Source organism: Petaurus breviceps, unplaced genomic scaffold (genome assembly GCF_028583685.1).
Source record: "Petaurus breviceps papuanus isolate PSGF00001 unplaced genomic scaffold, PetGlider_PUasm1.0 225, whole genome shotgun sequence".
Lineage (NCBI taxonomy): Eukaryota > Metazoa > Chordata > Mammalia > Diprotodontia > Petauridae > Petaurus > Petaurus breviceps.
The window spans coordinates 22,442,073-22,469,763 of NW_027185889.1; the positions used below are offsets into that span (position 1 = coordinate 22,442,073).

Here is a 27,691-nt window from a genome sequence, read left to right on the forward strand (position 1 = left end):
TAAACACAACTTTCACTGAGTGATTTTAAGTAAATTACCCTTAGAGTCCTTAATTTTCTCCTCTAAAAAATGAGGATTTTGGCCTTGATTATGGCTTCTTAATCCTTATCTTAAATCCTTAAATCTTAAACCCTTAATCTGGGTTCTGGGACTTTTCTTGAACTCATCACGGAATGTCTTTTCTCTATATTGAAACATGTGTTATAGTTCACCATGTGAACTTTTCAGTGCTATTTATCTATATTTTAAATTTAATGAATATTAAAGGGGAAGAAAGAAATTACAAATACAAGATAGAACAGAAAAAGAACATCATATGTGTAAGCTGGAATCTCCATTACATGTTGCTTGCCTCTTTTTCCCCCACCACATGTCTTGAAGGCTGTTCTTTGCCTAGTGACTGCTTCCCCCTTTACAGAAGGTAACTTGCCCATGGATCACCTTGAAGCAGGGCAAAAGAAAGCACTTGCTTGTAAGCCCAAGGTTGTCAGCCTGTCTTCTGGTATTGCTGGGTGAACAGCACCATCTCCCTCAGGTGGTCACTGCTTCCTTGTGCTGAGAGAAAGCTTTTCTGTTTTTATAGGTGCAGCTGAGAGTCATTAATCCCCTAAAAAATCTGAGGCGCCTTGGGCTCAAGCTGCTCGATGAGTTTTTTTCTGAACAGGAGTCTTACAACTTCAGCACAGAAGAAATCGATGCCGTTTTCCACGGGGCTGTTTGGCCTCAGGTAAAGGATCTGTTTGGGTTCTGGTTCAGCTGATGCCAACAGAGGGCACAGCCTGCAGACAAATGATGAAAGGTTGGGAGGGCCAGGCCTTGGTCAGTGAACTCTTTGGAGCCTGGGGCCCAGGGCTCCCTCAGCGGCTGGCTCTGCCCTTCTGCGGGGCCGGGGGTCCAGGGCTCCCTCGGCGGCTGGCTCTGCCCTTCTGCAGGGCCGGGGGTCCAGGGCTACCTCGGTGGCTGGCTCTGCCCTTCTGCGGGGCCGGGGGTCCAGGGCTACCTCGGCAGCTGGCTCTGCCCTTCTGCGGGGCCGGGGGCCCAGGGCTGTCTCTGCCGTTCTTGGAGTTGGGCCCTGGAGATTATCTTGGGGTCAGCTGTCTCCCAGGGAGAAGCAGACTTATACTTAGTGTCACATATGCTGATTGTTTATCTTCTAGGTCACCAGACTTGTGTCTGAGAGCCAGTACTCACCTACTCTTCTACTGAAGCTTATTCATACTTGGAGCAAAAACCCCAGGTATAGTTTTTCTCCCTTCCTGAGGAACACAATGATTTCTACCTGGTTAGTTGCCATCAAAGTTTGTAGGGCATGGAATTAGCCCCTGGCAACAGCTTTCTGGCAGTGGGTTATTTATGTCTTCTGCTTGACATTCCTGGCCTCAGCTGAATAGGGCCTGAAAAGTAGAAACAGTGTGGAAAAAGGCATGGGCTATGACTTGATTTACCTGAACGTTGCTGTCTTCTGAATACAGGCTTACCAATAAAAGCTGGGTGGAAACGGGGCCCTATGTCATGTGACCTTTACCTAAAAACAGAAGAATTTCTTTTTTTTAAATTGTATTTTTATTTATTTTGTTAAACATTTCCCATTTACATTTTTTTTTGCCTTTTTTTTGGAGGAGGAAGGCAGGGCAGTTGGGGTTAAGTGACTTGCCCAAGGTCACACGGCTAGTAAGTATTAAGTGTCTGAGGCCGGATTTGAACTCGGGTCCTCCTGACTCTAGGGCCAGTGCTCTATTCACTACGCCACCTAGCCACCCCAAAACAGAAGAATTTCAAAGTAGACAACACAGCTATTGCAGGTTTTGAAGGTGTTCTTCCTAGGTAATTGCCTTGTACAGCAGACATAAATTCTCTTGCTTTTACTGTTCAGGCAGTAAAGTGGAAAGAACACTGAGGATTGGACAGAGAACCAGGGATCCTTGTTTCTGCCCTTCATGTCTCCTCTGGGCCTCAGTTTTCTTATCTCTTAAAATCAAATGGTTGAATTAGAAGGCTCCACTGTTGTGGGTGATAGAGTGAGACTTGAGTGTTTTCTTTAGACTTTTTTAAAAAAAATATATAATCTGGAAAATGCTGTAAAACTTTCTTTTCCTGAAATATGCTAGGTTATTTTTAAATTTTAAAAATAAATTTTTATTGGTCTTTTGTTTCATATTATCTATTTTACACATTATACTTATTTTATTTTATTTTTTTTTGTTTGTTTTTTACTTTCACATTATACATTAGTCAGGTTATAAAGATGGATTGTATCAGATGGAATGAAAAATGGTAAAGAGGACATAAAACCAAACAAGAAAAGGAAAAAGATCAGGTATTTTGCTTCCATCTGGATATAAACTCAGTTCTTTCTAGTTCTTTCTCTGGATGTACACATTTCTCTCCATCATAAGTCTTTTGGGATTGACTTATATCACTGCATTGCCGAGAAGAGTCCAGTCTATCAATGTTGGTCATCACAATATGTTGTGTCCGTAATTGTGTACAAATTTCTCCTGGTTCTACTCTTCTCACTCAGCATCAGTTCGTATAAGCCTCTCCAGGTAAATATGAAGTCCATCTGATCCTCGTTTCTTATAGCACAATAGTATTCCATAACATGCATATACCACAACTTGTTCAGCCATTCCCCAACTGATGGGCACTCCCTTAATTTCCAGTTCTTTGCCACCACAAAAAGAGCTGCTATAAACATTTTTGTACATATGGGTCTTCCTCCCACTTCTATGATCTCTTTGGGATATAACCCTAGGAGTGGCATTGCAGGGTCAAAGGATGTGAAATTATTTATAGCCCTTTGGGCATAATTCCAGATTGCTCTCCAGAAAGGCTGGATCAGTTCACAACTCCACCAGCAATGCATTAGTGTTCCAGTTTGCCCACATGCTCTCCAGCATTTGTCATTTTCATGTTTTGTCCTCTTAGCCAATCTGACTGGTGAGATGTGGTACCTCAGAGTTGTTTTGATTTGCATTTCTGTAATCAATAGCAATTTAAAGCATTTCTTCATGTGCTTATAGATATCTTTAATTTCTTTCTCTGAAAATTGCCTGTTCATATCCTTTGACCATTTATCAATTGGGGAATGACTTGTATTCTTATAAATTTGACTCAATTCTCTGTATATTTTAGAAATGAGTCCTTTGTCAGACATAGGTTGTAAAGATTCTTTCCCAATTTCCCACCTCCCTCTTAATCTTGGTTACATTGGCTTTGTTTGTACAGAAGCTTTTCAGTTTCATGTAGTCACAATTATCCATTTTACATTTTATAATGTTCTCTAATTCTTGTTTAGTCCTAAAGTCTTTCCCTCTCCACAAATCTGGCAGGTAAACTATTCCTTGTTTTACGAGACTGCTTACAGTATCAACCTTTATACCTAGATCATGTACCCATTTAGACTTGATTTTGGTATATGGTGTTAGATAATGGTCTATGCCCAGTTTCTGACATACTATATTCCAGTTTTCCCAGCATCTTTTGTCAAATAGTGAGTTCTTATCCCAAAAACTAGGGTCTTGGGGTTTATCAAACAATAGATTACTATAGTCGTTTACTTCTGAATCTCGTGTGCCTAATCTATTCCATTGATCCACTCTTCTATTCCTCAGCCAGTACCAAGTAGTTTTGATGACTGCTACTTTATAATAGAGATTGAAATCTGGTATAGCTAGTCCACCTTCCCTAGCATTTCTTTTCATTAATTCCCTTGATATTCTGGACCGTTTATTCTTCCAAATGAATTTTGTTACTATTTTTTCTAGCTCTATAAAGTAGTTTTTTGGTAAATTAATTGGTATGGCATTAAATATATAATTTAATTTAGGTAAAATCATCATTTTTATTATATTAGCTTGACCCAGCCACGAGCAATTGATATTTTTCCATATATTTAGATCTGACTTTATTTGTGTGAAAAGTGTTTTGTAGTTGTGCTCATATAAGTCCTGGGTTTGTTTTGGCAGGTAGATTCCCAAATATTTTATAATGTCTACAGTAACTTTAAATGGGATTTCTCTTTCTATCTCTTGCTGTTGAATTTCATTGGAAATATATAGGAATGCCGAGCATTTATGTGGGTTTATTTTATATCCTGCAATTTTGCCAAATTTATTTACTGTCCCAAGTAGTTTTTTACTTGATTCTCTAGGATTCTCTAAGTATATCATCATATCATCTGCAAAGAGCGATAGCTTGGTCTCTTCTTTGCCTAATTTGATTCCTTTGATTTCTTTTTCTTCTCTAATTGCTACTGCTAACATTTCTAGTACCAGATTGAATAAGAGGGGTGATAGTGGACACCCTTGTTTCACTCCTGATCTTATGGGAAATGCTTCTAGCTTCTCCCCATTACATATAATACTTGCTGATGGCTTTAAATAGATGCTACCTATTATTTTAAGGAAGGCTCCATTTATTCCTATATTTTCTAATGTTTTTAATATGAATGGATGTTTTATTTTGTCAAAAGCCTTTTCTGCATCTATTGAGATGATCATGTTGTTTCTGCTAGTTTTATTGTTGATATGATCGATTATACTGATGGTTTTCCTAACATTAAACCATCCTTGCATTCCTGGAAAAAATCCTACCTGATCAAAGTGTGTTATTCTTGAGATAAGTTGCTGTAGTCTTTTTGTATTTTATTTAGAATTTTTACATCTATATTCATGAGGGAGATTGGTCTATAATTTTCTTTCTCTGTTTTATCTCTTCCTGATTTAGGTATCAGTACCATATTTGTGTCATAAAAAGAATATGGTAGGAGTCCTTCTTCACTAATTTTCCCAAATAGTTTGTAGAGTATTGGAATCAATTGTTCTTTAAATGTTTGATAGAATTCACTAGTAAATCCATCTGGCCCTGGAGATTTTTTCCTAGGGAGTTGACTGATGGCTTGTTCAATTTCTTTTTCTGAGATGGGGTTATTAAAATAATTTATTTCCTCTCCAGTTAATCTGGGCAACTTGTATTTTTGTAAATATTCATCCATTTCCTTAAGATTGTCAAATTTATGTGCATACAATTGGGAAAAATAATTCCTAATTATTGTTTTGATTTCCTCTTCATTGGAGGTAGATTCACCCTTTTCATTTTTGATACTCATAATTTGGTTTTCTCCATTTTTTTTATCATATTGACTAATTTTGTTGATTTTTTCATAAAACCAGCTCTTAGCTCTATTTATTAATTCTATAGTTTTCTTAATTTCAATTTTATTAATCTCTCCTTTGGTTTTCAATATTTCTAATTTAGTATTTAATTGGGGATTTTGAATTTGTTCTTTTTCTAGGTTTTTCAATTGCATGCCCAATTCGTTGAGCTCCCTTTTCTCTAATTTAATCATGTATGCACTCAGGGATATAAAACTTCCCTTAAGAACTGCCTTTAATGCATCCCACAAATTTTGGTATGTTGTCTCATTATTATCATTCTCTTGAATGAAATTACTGATTGCTTCTATAATTTCTTGTTTGACCCACTCATTCTTTAGGATTAAATTGTTTAATTTCCAATTAGTTTTTAGTCTGTCTTTCCATGGCTCTTTATTGCATATAAATTTTATTGCATCACGATCTGAGAAGGATGCATTTAATATTTCTGTCTTACTGCATAGAACTGTGAGGTTTTTATGCCCTAGAATGTGGTCAGATTTTGAGTATGTGCCATGAACCGCTGAGAAGAAAGTATATTCCTTTTTATCCCCATTCAGTTTTCTCCAGAGATCTATCATACCTATCTCTCTAAAATTCTGTTCACCTCCTTAACTTCTTTCTTGTTTCTTTTGAGGTTGGATTTATCAAATTCATAGAGGGGGAGATTAAGGTCTCCCATTAGTATAGTTTTGCTATCTATTTCTTCCGCTAATTCCTTTACCTTTTCCTCTAGGAATTTGGATGCTACACCACTTGGTGCATATATGTTAAGTAATGATATTGCTTCATTCTCGATAGTGCCTTTTAACAGGATATAGTTTCCTTCCTTATCTCTTTTAATTAGGTCAATTTTTGCTTTTGCTTTATCTGAGATAAGGATTGCTACCCCTGCTTTTTTTAACTTTAGCTGAGCCATGATATATTTTACTCCAGCCTTTTACCTTTACCCTGTGTGTATCCCTCTGTTTCAGATGTGTTTCTTGTAAACAGCATATTGTAGGATTATGATTTCTAATCCATTCTGCCATTTGTCTCTGTTTTATGGGAGAGTTCATTCCATTCACATTTACAATTATGATTGTTATCTGTTTCTTTCCCTCAATCCTATTCCCGCCCCTGTTAATAATCATATTTTCCCCCCTTCTCCCTTCCCCCTCTTAATAGTTTTCCTTTTGACCACTGCCTCCCTCAGTATTCCCTTATCAGCCCTGTTCCCTTTTCTTCCCCTTCCCCCTTACTTCTTCCCTCTCTACTAACCCCGCCCCCTTTGTAGCCCTTTCCCACTCCTACTGCCTGTAGGATATTTTTATGCTTAATGAAGTATGTTATTTCTTCTTTGCACCAAAAGCGACAGGAACAAATCTCATGCGAAGCTCCTCTCCCTCCCCTCTTTCCCTCTGAAATGATACTTTTTGCATTTCTTCTCCATAGAGTCCTATGCTTAACTGGTTGTTATTCCCTCTTTGCACCAGAACCAATGAGGCAAAAGCTCATATGATTCCCATCTCCCTCCCTTCTTTTCCTCTGCTATACAGTTTTTATGCTTCCTTGTGTGGCATAATTTACCATTTTCCACTCATTCATTCCCTTTCTTCCATTGCAGTCCCTTTGTAGCCCTTAATAAGATTTTTTTTTTAATCGTCATTTTGTGTATTTTATACTCATACCCTCTACTTGTCTATAACCAGTTTGCTCTTATCAAATAGCAGGGTGTGTGTATGTTTTCCTTGTTTACCTTTCTATGTCACTCTTGCATCTTGTAATTGGAGGTTGAATTTTCCATTGAGCTCTGGCTTTTTCATCAGGAAGGTCTGGAACTCTGTTATATTATTGAATGACCATCTCTTTGCCTGGAAGAATATGCTCAGTCTTGCTGGGTATGTGATCCTTGGTTGTAACCCAAGCTCTTTTGCCTTCTGGAAAATTGTATTCCACTGCCTCTGATCTTTCAGTGTAGAGGCTGCCAAATCCTGTGTGATCCTCACTGTGGACCCTCAATATTTGAATTGTTTCTTTCTGGCCGCTTGAAGTATTTTCTCTTTTATCTGGTAGTTCTGGAGTTTGGCCACAAATTTCGAGGACTTTTCAGTTTGGGATCTCTTTCAGCAAGTGTCCGGTGGATTCTCTCTATTTCTATTTTACCCTCAGATTCTAGTATCTCAGGGCAGTTTTCCTTAAGGAGCTCTTGGAGAATGTTGTCCAGGCTCATTTTTTCATCATGATTTTTTGGTAGGCCTATGATTCTCAGATTATCTCTCCTGGATCTGTTTTCCAGGTCAGTTATTTTTCCATTGAGATATTTTAACCTCTTTTTCTAATTTTTCATTCTTGTTGTTTTGTTTGACTAATTCTTGGTTACTCATACAGTTATTTGTTTCCATTTGGTTGATTCTAGTTTTTAGCAAATCATTTTCCTTGGTTAATTTTTGGAGCTCCTTTTCCATATCATACACTTTTCTTTTTAGAGAGATGTTTTCTTCTTTATAATGGTTTTCTAATTCTGCAGTTTTGGTTTTGAGAGAATTATTCATTTTGTCTTCTATCTCTCTCATTCGGTTTTCAAAGTTCCTTTTGATCTCATCTAGGAGAGCTTTCTGTGCTTGGGACCTGTTCCCTGTTGATGTTTCAGCTGTGGGTGTGGAGTCCACATTGTCTCCCTCTGAGTTTGGTTCCTCCCTCTGAGGATAGTAGGACTCCAGAGTCTTTGTAGTCTGCTTTCTACACATTTGAGGCAGGGCCCTATCCATGCCCTTCCTCTAGGGATCCCAAGCCTTTACTGTAGAGGGTTTTGCCCTGGGGCAAGAGTTACTATGTTTTCAGGGGCAGGGGGCAGGGGGGTGCAGTTGGAGCAGGCGAGGTTCACTCTGTCATCCTGGTCTTTGGAGGTCCTGATAGGGGCTTTTCTTTTTTTTCTTTAATTTCTGGGCTATGAAGTCGTAGCCCCAGGAATATTTGCTGCCCGGGACAGGGACCCCTGCATTTGGTTCTTACCTTGCTCTTTCCAGTCCCAGCCCTTTGGTGATAGGCCTGGTAGTGGCCCTTGTGGTTGGTGGGATGACTTGCCCTCCCAGTTGATCAGGCCTCCTCCTGGCCTGCCTCTGTGGGCCACGCCTTCCGGGCCTGCCTCTGAGGGGCCTGCCTCTGAGGGCTCTGCCTTCTGGGCCTGCCTCTGAGTCTCTTATTTTATTTTTTTAAACTAAAAAAAAAATCAATTTTTTCCTCTTCTCACCTTCCCTAAGCCCCGCTTTGGAAAAGAAAAATAAAAACCTTTTAAGAAATATGCATAATCAACCTAAAACAAATTCCCTCATTAACAGTATCTAAAAATATATGTCTTACTCTGTTTTCTGAGTCTGATACTTCTTTGTTAGGAGTATGTTTAATCATTGGTCCTCTGGAATTGTGGTAGTCACAGTGTTGATTAGTATTCTCATACATAACTTTGAAATCCTTGAGATTTGTGCACCTTGAGACAGTGCAGCTGTCAACCATTATTATAATTTTGTGTTTGTATATCAGAAATTTTCCTGTGACTTAATATTTTTTGCATTCAAGAAATATAGTTATATAGGTAACTGAAAGAAACACATAAGACCAAAAGTCATTCCCCAGTAGATAAAGTTAAAGGATTTGAATGAACAGTTCTTCAAAGAAGGACAGTGAACTATTAATAACATAGGAACAAAGGCTCCAGATTGCTAATGCAAGTCAGTACAAACCTATGTTTTCATCTCACACTTGGTAATCTTGAAAAAAAAGAGGAGAGAACAGTTGATGTTGGAGGTATTGGGGAAAGATAGGCATGGTAATGCCCTATTAAGTATGTGTGTGGGTATACATAGGCTACAAAAATAAACTCAGAACATTCAACAGCATGTCTCTAGGATAATAACAGTCCCAGAGGCAACGGTAGAAAGTCATGAAGTCCCATTCAGAATAACTACAAAATGTACAAACCATCCGCAAGTCATTCTACTGAAGTACACTTAATGTCCTCATGGATGCAATTGGAAGATGATTCTTTAAGAAATAAAAATAGAGGAGCGGCCAGGTAGCACAGCAAGTAAGAACACTGGCCCCAGAGTCGGAATGACCTGGGATGGAATCCGGTCTCTGATACTTAGCACCACACCTAGAAATAACTGGCCGTGTAACCTTGAGCAAGTTACTTAAATTGCTTAAAAAATAAATTAATTAAAAAAAAGTAGGCATGATTTAAGTAGATGGAAGACTATTCAGTCTTCAGAGTGGGCCTTGCCAATATAATAAAAATGACAATACTACTAAAATTAATTTGCATGTTTAATGCCAAGGGATATTTTAGAGAGCTAGGTTTAAAAACACAAAAAAAGGAACTACAGGCTTTTGAAACAATAAAAAAGTATAGGAATGAAGGCTGGACTTCAAATTGTATTGCTTGATAAAAGTGATGACCAACTTTGATAGACTGGACTCTTCTCAGCAATCCAGAGTCATAAGTCAACCCCAAAAGACTCCTGATGGAGAGAGAAAGGACTGAGTTTGAACCCAGAGTGAAGCAAACTACCTGCTCTTTTTCTTTTTCTTGTTTGGTTTTGCTTCCTCTTTCCCATTGTTCATTCCATCTGATACAATCCTTCTTTATAACCTGACTAATGCCTAATATGAAAGTATGTGCAGATACTGTACTTGATTGTATGCCGCCATGGAGGTGGGGGAGGGAGAGAAAATTTGAAGCTCAAGGAATTGTGGTAATGAATCTTGTAAACTAAAAGTGAACAAATTAATAAAGACCAAAAAAATGTGCTTGATAAGGTTAAAAAATAGAAAAAGTAGGTATATTGAACAAACTAGACAAGGAAGAATCAGTAATAACTGAATTCAGTAACCCAAGTTTACTAATCCTTAAAATATAAATCATCTAGCAAATTTAACAGAGGCTGCTTAGATGAACAGTTTTTATCATTTCACACAACAAATACTACTGAATGGACATGTCACCTGAATACTGAAGATCATACCCCCAAAAAATTTAAAAGAGAAGCATATCTATGTATGTTTCACATCTACGTGTAGGAGATGAATTCTTAACCAAACAAGACATCCAGGCAATTACAAAAAATAAAATAGGTAATTTTGATAATGTGAAATCCAAGTCCTTTTTTGTAATTAACATTAATGTATCACGGGTTGAATGGGAGGGGGGAATCTTCATGTCACTTCTCCCTGAATGATCATTATTTTCATGTTTTTCTTGCAGATACTTCCCTTTGCTGGCTAAACAGAAACCTGGGGATCCAGAGTGTGACATCCTCAAGAATGTGTTTGCTGTTCTCTCAGCCAGGTTTATGTCTGAAGCCACAGCCAGTGTTGTAATGGATATAGCTGACAACCTCCTTAACATACCGGATTTTGAACCCACAGATACAGTATCCAACCTGACTGTGACTGGCTGTGTTTATACAGAGATAACAGAAAATGTAGATGGTATGAATAGAGACAGATAGAAATCAATATTAGGATCCTGGTATAGAGCATTGTTTGTTGCCTCCTCCTCTCCCTCCCTCTCTTCCTTTCTTTGTTCCCCCTTCCTTCCCTTCTTTCTTTTAAACCAGACCTGTGACTTCAGGCATGTACAGAACTCCCTCCAGCATGTCCATGTGTTCACAGAAGGGCAACAGCAGTGGGGTCAGACTCAGAGAAACAAGAGCCCATTAATCCATATGTAAGGATACCTGTGGGCTGCAGATTGACCGAGTTTTAAAGTGTAATGTTATCTATGTCATATTGCATTTGTATTTATTTTGTTTTATATTTCCAAATTACTTTTTTGTCTGGTTTGGTCTCTCTTGGCCCCCCAGAAGTGCCTGTCCTAGGGCCCTGAGAAGTTAAGGGAGTTGTCCAGGGTCACACAGCCAGCATGTGTCCGAGGCAGGACACCAAGGCCAGCTCTCCATCCTTTATCCCATGCAAGCCTTTTGCAGCCCGAATTTTCTCAGCAGAAGAGCTCATTTTTAAATAGGACAGAGTCAGCAGGATTAGTCCCAGTCGTGTTATTAGCTGTGACCGCTATGGCTTTTATTTTATTTTTCCCTTTCTGTAAATCTACATCATAATTCCAGTGGGTCTGTGATCTCCGCTCACGGGTGGGCACTACCCCTTTCCCTTTGCAGATTGCAGTGCCTGGAAGATACTCTTCTGTCTTTATCTTCCCCATAGGGAGTTCTGCTCAGGGAACTGGAGTGCTTTCCTCTTGGTCTTCCAGTGTCTCTTGGGGGTCAGGCACACGCTGCTGGTGCTTTCGATTTTGCATTCCTTGCTTTCACACATCTCTGGCTCAATTTTCAATTGTATGCAGAGGTTAACACTTAAAAAATTCTTGAAGTTGCAATCTAGCTGTGATGGAAATATATTGTTAGGGAACCTTGATTGTTATTGAATGATGTTCACAATTAAAATTTAGATTGTTGTCAACCTTTTAGTTGAAAATTTGTAAAACTAATTTGTCAAAGTGGCTATAAAAATGAATTTGACACTTTTAATTATATAAATGATTGTTAATTATACTAAGTTCTATAATGATTATAGAATAGATTTTCCAGTTTAAAAAGATGGAAACTTAAACTGCTAAATTCATGTTTTTGGTGCAGTGGAAAGAGTACTGCAGTCAAAGGACTCGGGTTCAAATCCTGCCTTTGATCTTGTGTGCTGTTTGTGTCACTGGGCAAGACCTCAGTTTCCTCACTCTGTGGAGAAGCAGTAATTCTATGGAAAGAGAACTGGCTTTGGGACCCAGGCTTGAAACCCAGCTCTCTCTGTAGCCTTGGACAAGTCACTTTACCTCTAGGATAAGAGGGCCTCTGATGTCCCTCCACAGCTCTTCATGTGTGACCCTGTGATTATTTGTCATTTGAGATGGAAATAGGAATGACGGTATCCTGTGCTTAGATTCTCCTCTGACACTTCTTTTTGTCGTGTTGGCCACCTGGGTTTTCCCTGGGCTGACGGTGAAGTGCAACACCTTTGGTGGGGGCTCTCAGGATAGAGAAGCTCTGCGTCATGGCCTGGAGCTTGCCTGCCTCTAAGCCAGTTTCCTCAGGGCTGTCCTTGCTAAGGTGAGAGAGACTTGTCCCTGGGATTTTTTGACAGCCGCCCCTCTACATACAGCTGGTGAGTCAGAGGTGGTTTTGTAGCCTGTCTGTGTGGATGGAGAAGTCGCCCTCCAAAAGACTCCCAGGTGCTTGGATACTGCTGTCAGTCGTACTGTCTCATCTCTGCCGTTACTGAAGTTAGCAGCATGTGAAGGCCAAACCCCTGATCTGGGCATGTCTATTACAGAATCCATCACCCTGGGCGGGAGATTGATGCTGCCCCAGGTGCCCACGATCCTTCAGTATCTCAGCAGAACCATGGTCAATGTTGAGAAGGTGAGGAAGAAGAAATATCGGGCCCAGGTCAGCAAGGAGCTCAGCATTCTTTCCAGGTGAGGGAAGCATAGCTTGGAGTTTTCCCTGAATCCTGTTTATAGCAGATCCCAATGATCATTTAGACATAGTTTTCATTTCTAAATATTTTTGTTAATAGAAAAGAGTTTTTGACTCTTGAAAGGTTTTTGCTTTTAAGTCAGCCCAAGGTTTCTGTTGCCATTGTCTTAGGAACCACTGATGGGAGAAAGAACTTTCATGAAAAGAAGTTTTTCATGAGCCACATCCTGCCTTCCCTTGTCCCCCTTTGTCAACCAGACTGGTGATTTCATTGTTGCTGGAAACTCCCTCCCCTAATGCAGATAGGTACCCACTCTGCTACTTGAGTCTTGAAAAGGTACCTGGGATGCTGAAAAGTCTAAAGACTTGCCCCAGAGTCCCACATTGAGGCTATGTGAGAGTCAGGACTTGAATCCAGGCCTTCTTGCCTCTGAGGCTGGGCCCCTATTGGCTTTGCCACCTGTTTCTGATGCTCTTATGTTGACCAGACCTAACAGTGGCTGATTTGCCTGCTTGACCTTGGTCCTTTGAGCCAGACTTGTGATCCTGTGGACTCTAGCATAGGAGGGGGCTGCCTGGACAGTGTGAGGGGTGTTAAATGCCATTTCAGACATTTAGGTCCACCCCTGGCTAGTCACTGAACCTCTCTGTTCTGACATATCCTTATTTCTAAGATGAGAGAGGTGGACCCAGTGGCCTCCACGGCCCTTTTCTGCTCTAAATTGGTGGGCTTTTGGTCTAGCGGTCCCAAGGTCTTTTGGGACAGTTAGGAAATAAACAGTATAGAACATCAGGTTTTTTTCCCCCAGGTCTGAAAATTCTTCCAAAGACTCAAAAATTGTCTATTTGACAAGTGACTCAGGAGGCTTGGTTTCTGGTCTTGTGGCTTGCAGAGTGAATTACCCAATTAGCAGACATTTCTCAAGTGCTTACTATGTGAGGTCAAGGGTACTGAGACTAACCTGAAGCAGCCCCTGCCCTCCAGGAGGTTATATTTGTTGGGGGTGTCAGCGTGTTTATCTAGAAATATATAGAGCATATTTCTAGAAAATAACAGTGGCTAACTTTGGGGGAGGCACAAGTACAGAGGAGTGGGCCTGGAGAGGCCTCATGTAGAAGGAATGTTTGAAGGAAATGGGGGGAAGGCTCTCAGAGGTGGAGGTGAAGCATGGGTGTACGGTGGGGTGGGGCGAGGGGAGAGACAACTGGGGAGGTTCAAGGTGGCGTTTGGTTAGTGGTCAGACCAGTTTGGGGTGGGAGGCCTGGGAGGCTTCTGAATGGCCACCCAAAGGTCTGGTCTGAGAGGCAGCGGTTGGAAGCCCCTGGAGGTGATGGGGAGAGGGCCACGTGCTTGAGCCTGCCATGATAACAAAGTGGCCTCACCTGAAGTGCCCTGCCAGTCACACTTGGCTTTCCACGTTTAATTCTCAGAATGTTTTTAATGATTAAAAAAAAAGACTGGGACCAAGGCACGACCCTGTGTGACCATGTGTGACTGTAGGCTCTGTGGGCCATGCTGTCCTCATCTCTAGCATCGTTTTGTTGGAGTATGGGTTTCTCTTCTTGCGTAGAGCACCCCCCCCCCCCAGCTCTGACTCAGTAGCTGACACTCAGAGAGGTCAAGGGAAGTGCCTGGGGGCACCCTGATGTGTCAGAGGCAGAACTAGACTCCCAAGCCCAATGTCTCCCATTAGACGCTGAACTCCTTGAGAACCGGGCCGTTTTTGTCTTTGTTTCCCCAACTCTTAGCATGGTGCCTGGTACACAGTAGGTGCCTAATAAGTGCTTATTGACTAACTGGGTTTTTTGCCTCTCTTTGTATGCCCAGCACTTAGAACAATGCCTTGTATGCATTTAGTGCTCAATAAATGTTCAATGACTTGGCTGTCTACTGCATGTCTACCATCATGCTGCTTTCTTCAATTTAAAAATTGGAATTAAAATTTTAATGTAATTTAAATTAGCTTAATGTAAAAATACTTTTTGGGAGGGTTGTGTGAAGTTGCTTTTTTGGAAGTCTGCCCTGCTTTGTTGGAAGCAGCCCCCAGGGGTGTTCTCCCCCCTCCCCCCCCAGGTTTTGATAATGAGGTTCCCTGCTTCCCCCTAACAGGTGGCCTCAGGCTTTCTGAATAAGGGCAACACCAACCCCAAAGGCCTTCCTGGGCTTCCCTGAAGCAATATTACTTAGGCCAGTCCTAATTCTTAGAATGGCTTTTCTCTTTGATAAGTGGTCAGTGTTGTCTCAGGATGTGGAATTCACAGAGGGCAGAGTATTTGCAGAAGCAGCAACACCAGCAGGGGGTGGGTTGTGGGGGGAAGACTGCAGGAAACTCTTGGGAGGGGTCTCCTGGAGGGACTAGGTTCACAAGCTCTACTGGAGGGGCTGGCATTGGGGTCCTCCAGGAGGGGACCAGGCTCAAGGGGCTTATGGCACTGTGACCTCAGGCTCTCCCCCAGGACTGTCAGACGCCAAGCACTTGTGGAACCTGTCACTCTTTCCTTTCTGATGGGTTGAGTTTCTTTTCTTACAGGATCAGCAAGTTTATGAAAGACAAAGAGCAGAGCTCCGTCCTCATCACTCTGCTCCTTCCTTTCCTGCACCGAAGCAACATTGCTGAGGTAGGTGCATGCTTGGCATCATCCAAGTGAGGCAGGGAAGTGTGGTTGGACAGCAGATTGTTTGAAAACGATCTGGGGGCTTTAGTGGTCTTCCAGGGTCATAGGGCAGCCCCAAATGCTGTTGACCATGGGCTTGAGGCCAGTCCCCATCTGCTCTGCCCTGGTCAAACTGCGACTGATTGATTAGCTGGAGGGCAGCCCCGTGGGGAAAGGCTTCAAGTTCGTGCCCCTTCAGAGCTGGTTTAAAGAGCTCTAGGGAGGCTCAGCCTTGAGAGAAGACAAGGTGGCATTGCTCATGGGGCCAACCTCTACTGGGTGGCGGAAGTGGGGGGGGGCTGTCGTGTTGAGCGTGGCTTTTCAGTCTGATGTCAGGAACACCTTCCTACCAGTGGTGGCTGACCAAAGGGAGAATAGGATGCCTCAGGAGGCCTAACTTTGGGGAGGTCATTAGGCAGATGCTGGATGTCGTCAGAATATTTTGGAAATAGCCTGTTATCCAGAGCTAAGGCCCAGCAAGCAGGCTGTGTCCTGAGCCTGGCATAACAACAATCCTTTGTGCTCTGGATGAGCTTACCCTCTGGCAAAGTGTAGTGTACCAGGTGTTTACCCAGGACAGTTTTCCTCATCATCCACTCACTGTGTGTGTGAGACGTACTAAGGATCTAAGAAAGAGTGGTCACTATAGATAAAAGTAATCATCTCCCCTCTATTGGTGAGGGCATGTCTTTGGTGGCATTCAAGTCCACTTTGTTGGGAAAACCTACTGAAGGACAACAGGAGGATCAGAAATGGAAATAATAATAATTAACGTTAATTGGGCTGCTGCTGCACAGCCGTAGGAGAAAGGAGAAGGGGATGGAGAAAAACTAACCAAGCCATCAGAAGCAGGCTTAGCTGATTGCTGCATTTTAGCCTGTGCTGCTGGTCCCAGCCTCTTCTCTGTCCTTGTCCTCATGGGGTGATCTTCTCTGGATACCATTTCATTCATCTGATTGGTGAATAAGTCAGTAAAACAGGATTTGCCTTGAGCAACTGGATTTTTTTTTTTTTTGGAAAGACAGAAACCTTAACTTACTCTTTGTAACTTGGACTTTGATCCTTTCCCTTACCACCAATAATATTAGCTTGTGCTTAGGAATGCTTTAAGATCGTCAATATGCTTTACAAATGTTTCTAATTTTATTCTCACTGCAGTCCTGGGAAGTAGTTGCTATCATCACCTTCATTTTACAAATGAGGTAGCTGAGACAGTTTAAATGACTTCCCCAGGGTCACCCAGCTAGCAAGTGTCTGAGGCTGGATTTGAACTCAGATCTTCCTGACTCCAGGATCAGTGGTCTGTCCATTGTGCAACCTTGCAGCTTCAAAATCTGCAGTGAAAGGATCAGAGATTAGCACTCAAAGGGACCGTAGAGGTCATGTAGGTGAACCTCTCCATCTTGTAGGTGAAGGCCCAGAGGTTACGGGGACTTCTTCCAGGTCACACACTCAGGGTTGCAGCTGGCATTTGAACCGAGGTCCTCCAAGTCCAAATCTGATCTTCTCTCCATTGCACCACCTCCTCTTGTAGGTGCTCATCATAGTTAAATGTATTTTACACTTTAGAATGTAGTTGTATGTGAAAGTTTAAGTGAAGAAATTACTGCCAGATTTTATCCCAGACTTGATTGATTATGATGTCTTTTCTTTTCACCTTTGAATTTTAAGTTTGTCATACTGTCTGTGCATATCCATATGGATACACAGTAGAATGGAAGCTCCTTGAGAGCAAGGATTGTTTCCTTTTCTGATTTTGCGTTCCCCGTGTTGGACATACAGCTAGGTGCTTAGCAAATGCTCATTGACGTTGAATTTCCCTTCCTGACAGACTCTATGGAGGCACTTATAGACGAGGGTGAGCTGGTTTTAGGGCAGTATTGATTATATTGAGTAAAAGAGACTGTTTTAGAACATTTAAGGCAGAGCCAAGAAGCAATCCCCCTTTTTTCAAGTTATTTTCATCTTAACTATTTACAGTGCTGTTATTTTTAAAGTTCATGTTTAGCAGATGAGATTTAAAAGAAAAAATTAATTCTTCTCCCTTTCTTTTTATAGATTCATAGCTATTATTTGACTAGAAAATAATAGAAAATGCTCTTCCTATTCCCTTAGTAGAAAGAATCAACCAAACCTTAAATTAGTTTGAGATGGAAAGATCCTTAGAGATCACTTCACCTATTCCACTCATTTTTTTACAGATGAGGAAATTGAGTCTTGGATCAGTGATGTGAGGTGCTGTAGGGCACATAGCTATGATGGAGGCAGGTCTTTGGACAAAGTCTTGCTGTGTGTTTACCCTGAAGGGAAAGAGGAAATGGCTTTAGATAAGCCATTATAATTATATAGATAATTAATGGCTTAATTTCAAAGGTGGCAGTGGATTTTATGGGTAATTGAAGTGCTAAGTATTTAAAAACAATTTGCAGAAACTGTAATGGGAGGAAGAACCACACTGATGCAGATTATTGCAAGAGGAGGCGTGAGGGAAATCAGGGCCCTGTTTCCTATCACTTGGTGCCCTCCTAGGTGTCATTCTTCTCAATTCTGAAACCCTCTCCCTTTCCATCCTTTAGGACACTGAGATTGATATCCTGGTGACCGTGCAGAACCTGTTAAAGAATTGTCATGACCCAGCGAGTTTCCTGAAGCCTTTGTCAAAGCTTTTCTCTGTCATTCAGAACAAAATGTCCCGACAGATGCTCTGTACGGCTTTCCAGGTAGGTACGCTTTGTGTTTTAGCAGCAACTGACCTTTCGTTTTGTAGAAAGCTGATAGCACGGTTTTTATTTCATCTCCATATCAGTGTCAGCTTCTTATATGGAGCTGGAAAGCAGTGATGCCCATGAATTCAAACACCCAAATGAAGCTAGATTCTCACTGATTCGGGTGGGCCCTCTGATGATACAGATTGTAGCCCATCCATAGCTGCCCCTTCCATGATATTTTTGTCTGTGTCCTCCCATAAATTTGTCCCCATGGTCCACCTACATTCAGGAATCCTCTTTTTCTCCCAGTCATTGGAGAAATATTTTCTGATACTCAATCTGATTTCCCAACCTTTTTTTTTTTTTATTTTAGACACTTTCTGATTATGAGAGTGGATTGGAGTACATTACAGAAGTAGTCAAGGTATGAAAATAATTTATTCTTTTCATTTGGAAATGCATATTTTAAGCCTTTAGTTTGTACACTGCCTACTTTCAGGAAGATTTGATATGGATAGGATTATTGTGCCCAGTCGTCCTTGATGGGTCCCTGAGTTCATCAGTGTGGTGCTTTCTCTCTGGGGATACAGTTCTATGCCTTCTTCATAATTGTCTCCTAGTAAATCTCCTGTTGTCGGCCCTGAATTTAGTGAGACTGCCATTCAGCTGATGGCCCTGTTTAGTCTGCCAGCCTTCTTCACCCAGGTAGTTCATTGTGTCAGGCCTGCTGCTTTATTTGCTGTCCTGGATTAGCCTGGCAAAGCTTGAAGCTGTCTCTACATCATAAGAAGGTGTCAGAGGATGAGTGTGGCCAAGCCAAGGCCAGAATGCTGAGTGGTCATTTCTTTGTGACTAAAAACCAATTCATGACTTCAATTCTGTACTTCCTGTAGCTAAATGCCTTTGATCAGAGACACCTGGACGATATCAACTTTGATGTTCGCTTGTCAACTTTCCAGAAAATCACCTCTTATATTAAAGAGATGGAAACTGTAGACATCACATACTTAGTTCCTGTCATGCACAATTGTTTCTACACATTACAGGTAAGTCATTCTGGCAGAACTACATGGTGGGTTATTTTGATTTGATTGCTACCTTCTGGGGTGTGCAGTCTTCTTGGCCGTTAAAGGCCATGTCTCAACATCCATTAAACGCATAGACAGATTTGAAGCCCTTTCCATAAGGCAGGGCCCTTGTGCTGTGTATATTTGGGTAGGTTTGTCTAGTAGACATAAATAAAAAAAAATATTATGTTGACACAGTTTTGAGACTGTGGTACAATGCAGAGAACCCTGGGGGAAAATCCTTCTTTGGATGTTTAGGACACTTTTGACCTTGGACAAGCCCCTTAACTCCCATAGGTGTCTGTTTTCTCAAATTTCAGTCTAGGGGGTTGGGCTGGATAGCTGCCTCTGTGGCCCTTCCCAGCTTCCCATCTATTACCCTGTGTTCTTGTAAGGCTTTAGGATGTTGTAAAGCAGTGTGTCCTGTGTGATGGGTGGGGGAGAATGTTGTCATTGCCTTGGGCGAGCAGGGAAAGCTCCATGTAGAATGTTGTCCTGGGGGGCTCTTCCAGGCTTCACCTCCAGTACTTTGTGAACAAAAGAATGGAGAGAAGTATGGAAAAGTGGGTTAGAGGCTAGAGAATTTGGTTGGTGTCTAGAGTGGGGAAGTTGTGGGGGCCCCAGAAGGGAGGTGCTGGCCTTCCCTGAGAAAGATGCGCCGAGGATGGAGGGCTTGGAGCAGGAGGAGGCCTGTGAGGCCTTCTGGGCCGACAGCTGCATTGTGCTTCCTAACAGAGGAAACCTGGGGGGGTCGGTGCAGCTTCTTGGGCTTCCATTCCAGGGCCTCTCCTGCTTGACCATGTGCATCTTCCATGGATGTTGTTTGGTTTATCACTGTCTTTTTAGGATTTCATTCCTTATTCCATGGAACAATTATTTTATTTTGTTCATTGTAGTCTTACTGAGTTCCTGCTGTGAGTAAAAAAGCAAGAAAAACACCTCAGGAAACTTACCATCCAGAAGACCTTTCCCCCCATGCTCCTGCAGAGCTCCTGTGAGATGGTTAGGTGGGCCTCAGAGCCAGAAAGACCTGGGCCTCTGTGAGGCTTTGCAAGGGGGTTAAAGCTCAGGGTTCCTGGCAAGCCCCAGACACTTGCCCCCCAAACCCCCCACTGCAGAGGAGGTGCCAGCATATATCAGGAGAGGGAAGTTCCCTGGCCAGGACAGGTCGAGGGTTTGGTCCCATTCTCTCCTAATCATTCAAACTCAATTTTCATTAATTAGGATTTTAGAAATGAAAAGGGGAATATGAATACCCCCAAAATACACACACATACACACAGAGTTTTTGGAAGACTGATGAAAAACTGCATCTCCTAGCATTTCTCAGATTCACAAACACTGTCCAGGGTGTCACTACCCTACATTGTGTTTCTTCAATCAGTCCAGTTGTTCATGGTCTTGTCCCCCTGAAGCTAGGAGGAGTATGGGGACTTCTGTGAGAGTCAAATCTCTGTGTGCATGGTGCTGCGTGGCTGTCATTCAGTGCTGCCTCACCCCGGTTCAGAATTCAGGTGCAGGCCTTCTGATCTCCTGAGTCCATGGAGTTGGTCATTTCCTGTTAGAAAGTAGAACCTCCTGTGGTCCCCTTTACATGGTCAGACGCAGTGGTTAGCCCAGCATGCTTGTTTTACGACTGATGTTCACCCCTTCTTCTCCTCAGCTGAAAGACATGGCCCTGAGTGACAGTGCCAGCCTCTGCCTGACAAGCATCATCCATCGGCTTTCAGCCCCGGACGTCAGTGAGGCGCAGTACCGAGAAGTCATTCATTGCATCCTCTTGGAGAACCTGAGGAAGGGCCTCAAGAGTCCAACCGAGGTGGGGGAGTGGGATTGCCTGGGACAGCGCAGGAGCTCTTACTTCGAGAGCTGCTGCGTGCTCTGGCATCAGTGATGCTCGTCATTCAGTGTGGCTTTCTGTCAGTGTTGGTGGTTCAAGTTCCTTCATAAAGATTTACATTTGTAAATTAACTTCAGTGCATGAAGCACACTCTGCTAGTCATTCCTCTCAGTTCTTCCTCTCTGATGGTTGTGGTTCATGTGTATTCATCCCACTGTCTGCTGCTTCCTTTGGGAGTTCTCTCAGAAGGTGTTCCTGGGTTTGCTTGTGTTCCTCCTGCCTGGCAATCACATGGCAGTGGAGCTTTCCTTTCCTCAGGGCTTGGGTGCAGATCTTTGCTACTGTGAGGGTCTTGGACGTGTGTGTATGTGAGTGTGTGTGTGTCTGCTTGTTTGTGAGTGTGTGTCTGTGAGTGTGTGTCTCTGTGTCTCTGAGTGTGTGTCTCTGAGTGTGTCTGTGTGTGTGTGTGTGTGTGTGTCTGTGAGTGTGTGTGTGTCTGTGAGTGTGTGTGAGTGTGATGACACTTTCAGGGGCCATTTCCAGCTGTAGAATCATTGTAAATAATTGTGCTTCGTCTTTGGCAGTTTATTTTGAGACTGCCCTCTAGAGAGTTGCCCTAAGTGGGCATTTCTCCCCAGAGTTAATAAATGTATCTATTTGTTCTCAGCCTCACCAGCATTTGGGGTCATCGCATTGTTTTTGCCACTGCTTGGTTGAGTGCCTCCATGTTGCTGTTATTTGTATCTCTGATTATATTAGTGAGATCTTGAGCATTATTTCTAGTGATTATTAGTAATTTGCATTCTTTTCAAAATTAGCTGCTCAAATGCATTGACCTTTTATCTATTGTGGATTGGGGTGGTGTAGCAGCAAGCACCCCAGCGTCCCCAGGGTGGCTGCTAACACAGGTTCTTGGATCTGCTTCGATAAAGGAAAGCAACTCAAAATGTTAACAAGCTTACTTTAATCAGTCAGATATGTATCGTTCACCTAGTTCAGGGGAAAAAGGTCAGCACCCCGAACTTCAAAGTATACAGACAGAATTATCAAGACAAAAACAGATCAAGTAGACAGATTTCCAAACTGTCCAACCATTACATTCATACCAAACAACATCTGGGTTTCGAAGCCGGGGGTCTCTGGACAGGGGCTAGCCCAGAGTTTCATCTGATCAAATCACAGAACATTTCTCAAAGTGAGTCCCAAAACAAAGCCTCAAATCAGGGTTTATATACCCTTCTCCTGGCTCAGAGAATGTAACAACCTTATTGACTCACTGGCCAATCAAGAAGTATCTACTGAAAAACAAGCCTCCCACCCCAGGCTCCAGGTGCACTTTAGCCTAGGGGCAGGGAAGATCTTTAAAATTTACATTCCCATTACAGGTGGCAGTTACACTAATATTTTAGACATCAAGGAGTTTTTTCTATTTTAAAAAGCAATATGTTTGGGGGGGTTTTCTCTCCCTCAATTTGATATTTGCAGAGTATCCAGCAAGAATACACAACTCTACTTTCCTGTTTAATTCAAACCTTCCCAAACCACCCAGAATTTAAAGACTTGGTTCAGCTTAGTGACTTCAATGATCCTGAAATGGACTTTTTTGAGAACATGAAACACATTCAGGTAAGCACCACCTCTGCTTTCCTCCCCCATTAACACTATAATTAAGTGGTTCCCAAAGTCTAGGTTTCATTGGATCTCATCTTTACTGTAGAGTAAGTACAAACAGCTGCTTCTGTCTGTTGGACTTTTTGGTGGTGTCGTAGAGGCAGGGGGGTGCAAGGACCAGGAGATTGCCTTGGCCACAGAAAGACCTGTCCTCCTTTGGGCCTGTAAAGGCTGTGTGACCTGGGAAAGAAATGTAACCTCAAAGATGGTGCATCTTTGCACCCGAAAAGGGACTTATCATATCTAAGCCATTCCAGGTTTAGTCCAAAAAATAGAATTCATTTACATCATACAAGATTTCTAAGGGATTTTTACTGTACAACTTGTGAGGTTGGTAACACAAAGAAGCCTTATCCCCATTTTATCCCTGATGGAAGCAATTCAGAGAACAGTCTTGTCCAGTTATAAGCAGATATTAGTAGTTATCTAACATTTCTCTTACATATTGTCTGAGAAACTCCCTCAGTTTCTTCATTTGTAAAAAGATGAGATAGCCTCTTGTATTCCTTTCAGCTCTCTGTCATCTGTCATGTCAGGAGCTTAAGTCACTGCATGTTAGACCCGAGTTCCCCATCTGTGAAATGAAGGAGTTGGACACCATGGTCCCCGAGGCCCTCCCAGCTCCACATCTGTGTCCCTTCACAGGGATCTTGGGACTTCAGTGTCCCCTTTGAGCTCCCTCCCTCCTGCACATCTAGGTCTGAAGGATCCCACTGAGGATACGCTCTAAGGGCTTTGGGCTGTGGCATCCCAGGCCGGTGCAGCAGAGGGTTCTCTGCTTAGCACTCTTAGAGAGAGGAGTCCTAAACAGCCTCCCCCCAACGTAGGATGGGAGTGGGAGAGTCCACTGTGGGCACTCATTTTCCATGTGAGTTTCTTACCCATCTAATTGAACTTTCAATGTCTTTTTAGATCCACAGAAGAGCCAGAGCTTTGAAGAAACTAGGCAAGCGTCTGACAGAGGGCAAGATTGTTCTATCTTCCAAGTCTCTCCAGAATTACATCATGCCCTATGCCACAACGCCAATCTTTGATGAGAAGATGCTTAAAGTAAGTGTTTATAAAGGAGAGAAAGCATCTATGTGAGCTTACTAAGGATTTCTTCATTGGTCAAACACCTGTGATGAGCCACAGGCCACTCTTGGGTATGTGGATGAAGTGGCAAAGGTGAAAGCCCACCTGAGGAGTTTATATTTGAATGGGGAACCAACATGCGCACGTGTGCACGCGTGTCTGTGTCTCCTACCTGTTCTAAGAACTGAAGCTTCTCTCTACTTCTCTGTAACATGTGAGGGTTGAACCTGAACATCCCAAAGGTCCTTTCATCCCCCCTTGTATGATAGATCCTCTCACAGAGGTGTTCTGCCTCTTTCCACAGCCCCTTGCTACCTTGGACTCAGACCTGGCATAGTCTTTTGGTCATTGTGAGGGAGTGTTGAAGATTTAAATAAGAAAGAAGCATGGAGATTTTAGTCTGCTCTTTTTCTCTGTTTTGGGTGCCTTTGTAAAAAGGGAGGGGAATACCTTGTAGTTTGTAGGGCTTACATCAAATGACATAAAGTACCAGACAAAGTGGGGCTGCAGGAGTAGAGATCAAAATATTTCAGATTCCTGAAGCCAGGGAATCTGAGATGAAATCAGGAGTTAGGAGCAAAATCTATGCAGATTTCAACCTTGAGGGGTGGGTGGTAAAGGATATATCTTGTATGGGTAGGACCAAGGTCAGGTTTCTTAACTTTTTGTGTCATGAACCCCTTTTGTAATCTGGTGAAGCCTATAGCTCTCTTTTAATGATATTTTAAATGCATAAAATAACATGCATTAGATTATAAAGGAAACCAACTGTAGCAAAATACAGTTATCAAAATATTTTAAAAGAATAAGTTCACATACCCAGATCAAGAACCCCTGGACTAGAGCTTTCATAGCTTCTTAGCTCTGTCATTAAAAAGTGCTGTAATTCTTTTCTGGATATTTAAAAATAATGAATTACCTGAATAAGCAGCAGGTAGTATTTTAGGTATGAAAAAACAAATTGATGTGAGTGGTAACTAAGAGGAGGGCCCCAGACTGGACAGACCTTCTCTAGGTGTCTGCACAGGCCTCCATGTACCTTGGGTCTCCTTGCTCTGGGCCTGTTGCCTGTGGTCCTTGCCATTGCACTGGGGTCGTCCTCATTGCAATGCCTTCTCTGAATGACTATACTTTGGATTGTCTTTCCTGTCTGGAGTGCGTTCATTCCCACTACCCCCTCAGCTGTTAAATGTACTGGGAAGCTCAGAGGTCTTGGCACATTCCCCCCCGTACACAGGCCTGCAGATTCCTTGGTTTGTCTCTTGCTTCTGTCCCCCACCTCTGCCTTTGCCCAGGCAGTAGTCCCCACCTGTGTCTGTCTCTGAGAGTCCTTAGCTTTCTACAGGCCCACCTCCATATCCTCCTCTGCTGACCCACTGAGCTGTTGGTGCTGCTCCCTCTCTCCTCAAATTATTTCTTCTACCCTTATCTGTGTGTATGTCGTGGCCCCCAAAGGAATGGAGGCTCCCTGAAGGCAAGAATGTTTATTATTGTTTGTCTTTCTGTGGTGTTGCCCTGTACTGTTCCCTGTGCATAGTAGGTGCTTAATAAAGGAATGTTACTTGAGCTGACTCTTTTCTTGTTTTGTTGTGTAGCATGAAAACATAACGACAGCTTCCATGGAGCTGATTGGGGCTATTTGCAGGCATCTCTCCTGGCCAGGATATATGTATTACTTGAAATATTTCATTCACGTTTTACACACTGGACAGATCAATCAGAAGTTGGGTGTCAGGTATGGTCACCCATGTTTTCATTATGCAAACCCATTTTTAAAACTCTTTCACTGATATCTTTTAGTAATTGAAATTTGTTATTTGGGGATTATCATAATCAGTGTATATTATGCATATTTAAGTAAAGTAGAAATAAACCCAATAAAGTTTGAAGTTAGACCCTCTCCTCTTAATATTACATTTTTTAAACAATAAAGTAACCTAAATTAAGCTAATAACTGTACTTGTTTCTCTTTTTTTTGATAGCTTGTTAGTCACAGTATTAGAAGCTTTCCATTTTGACCATGAAACTCTCGAGAAGCAAATGGAAAAAATACAGAATGAAGAAAGTAAGTTTTTTTCTTTTACAACTTTTTACCAAATTTTCATGTTTCTTGTAATTTACTACCATGTGTTGATCACTTATTCAGTTCCACATTTAGCATTTATGGAAGACTTGTTCTGTGTCTGCCTTTGGATACAAAAACAGTAACAAAAGTTATTGCTTGCCCTTGGGGAGTTTACATTCCATATTGTTGTTCAATCACTTTCAGTTGTATCAAACTCTTCACACCCTGTTTGGAGATTTCTTGGCAAAGATACAGGAGTCGTTTGACCTTTCCTTCTCCAGCTCATTTCATTATTGTTATAATTATCAGTATCAACAATAAAACGATTTATGTCATGGCATTAAACAGGAATTAGGTAAAGAGGTTCTAAATTTAAATGGGAGAGACACATACGTATACTTGTAAGTGGTTGTGGCTTTCCTACTAATCTCAGAGATCCTCAACTTCTAAAACAAAGTTAGTATTAACTCACTAGTTGGACGGTCAGCTAGGTAGCACAGTGCGTAGAGTGCTGGGCTGGGCCTAGAGTCAGGAAGACTCATCTTCCTGTGTTCAAATCTATTCTCAGACACTGACTAGCTGTGTGACCCTGGGCAAGTCACTTTACCCTCACTTTGTCTCAGTTTCCTCATCTATAAAATGAGCTGAAAAAGGAAATGGCAAACCACCCCAGGATCTCTGCCAAGAAAACCCCAAATGGGGTCAAGGAGAGTCAGACACAACCGAAAGGACTGAACAACATACCATGTTAATGGAGATCAAACTCATGTGTCGCTCTTCCTTCTTGTTGGTCTTTGTGGTTAAGAACTGGGTTAGAGGTTAAAAATTGGCTAATTGTTTTTTGGCATCCTCAGTCATGGGGAAAGTTTGGTTTCACTTAATGAAATATCAAGAAGTGCTGTTTCATTCATTTTAAAGGAACCCTAGACCAGGGGTTCTGATCCTGGCTGTATCACTCACTAGCTGTGTGATGTGGAGTTAGTCTTCTTGTCCCTGGTCTTAAGTTTCCCATCTTTCAGAATAGGGCAGCAATGTGAGCCAGGTGTCCTCCACCCATAACCGTCTGTCCTTCTTAGTGAGCATGGTAGTGCTGTGTGACCAAGGGGCTTTGTCATTGGGAGCCAGATGTGTGGGAGGTGGACAGCGCATACACCTTGTCCTGTGCTCAGGCAGGACCCAAGATTGCACCGGCACCCAGACACCCAAGGGCACGGTGCTCCAGTGAAGAGTGCTGGGGTTTGGTTACAGGCAAGTCCTTTAGTTTCAGTGAACCTCCGTTTCCTCACCTGTAATCTGCGTGCAATAATGCTTCTCATGTCCACCTTCCAAAGTTGTTAGTAGGATCAAATGAGGTAAAAATACATATGAATACTTGGCAAATCTAAAAAGCATTATACAAATGTTTTTTCCTCTTCTTGTTTTTCCTATTACCGGTATTATTCATGCAGTGAATGAAATAATTTGCTTGTTTGCCTGAAGCCGTTTCCTTTGGTAGCTCTATTTACTAATTGTCTGATGTCATGAAGCAGTGGAGTGGAGTGGAAGGAGCCCAGCTCTAGAGTCAGAGCACCCAGTACCCACGTGAGCTTGGACACATCGCTTCTCCCTTCCTCCTCCTTTCCCCCTGGCCTCATTGTCCTTGTCTGTACAACGAGGAGGTTGGATTAAATGACCACGGAGATCTCTTCCAGCTGTCAAATCTATGATCCTATGAATCCTAACTTTTACTTATTGTTGACCAAAGGCCAAGTTCCTAAATCCTTGACCGTTGTTTTCCTCATCTTTCAGTGGAGATAATGATAATATCACCTTCTTCCTAGTATCATGGGGGTCAAGAGAGGTCATGGTAGTGAAGCTCTGACAGCCTTAAAGCATGGCATAAGTGTTACTAGTAGGGTGATGATCCCTGGATTGAAAATCCCAGGATTTTCAAGCTGAGAACCAATTTAGAAATGGTCTGATCTGTATTCTTCCTTTTGCAATTGAAGA

At 42.1% G+C, this 27,691-nt stretch overlaps 1 protein-coding gene across 1 annotated transcript in view; it reads left to right on the top strand.

Annotated features, from left to right (window-relative positions):
- Positions 1-27,691, top strand: part of UTP20 (UTP20 small subunit processome component) — a 117,212-nt gene that overhangs the window by 61,605 nt on the left and 27,916 nt on the right. The window contains exons 28-40 of the mRNA XM_069095229.1: positions 584-727; positions 1,158-1,237; positions 10,399-10,625; positions 12,477-12,621; positions 15,154-15,241; positions 17,854-17,997; positions 18,359-18,409; positions 18,879-19,031; positions 20,716-20,871; positions 22,378-22,518; positions 23,476-23,613; positions 25,233-25,372; positions 25,620-25,702. Of these exons, the coding sequence (XP_068951330.1) occupies positions 584-727; positions 1,158-1,237; positions 10,399-10,625; positions 12,477-12,621; positions 15,154-15,241; positions 17,854-17,997; positions 18,359-18,409; positions 18,879-19,031; positions 20,716-20,871; positions 22,378-22,518; positions 23,476-23,613; positions 25,233-25,372; positions 25,620-25,702 (1,690 nt within the window). The remainder of the gene's footprint in view (positions 1-583; positions 728-1,157; positions 1,238-10,398; positions 10,626-12,476; positions 12,622-15,153; positions 15,242-17,853; positions 17,998-18,358; positions 18,410-18,878; positions 19,032-20,715; positions 20,872-22,377; positions 22,519-23,475; positions 23,614-25,232; positions 25,373-25,619; positions 25,703-27,691) is intronic.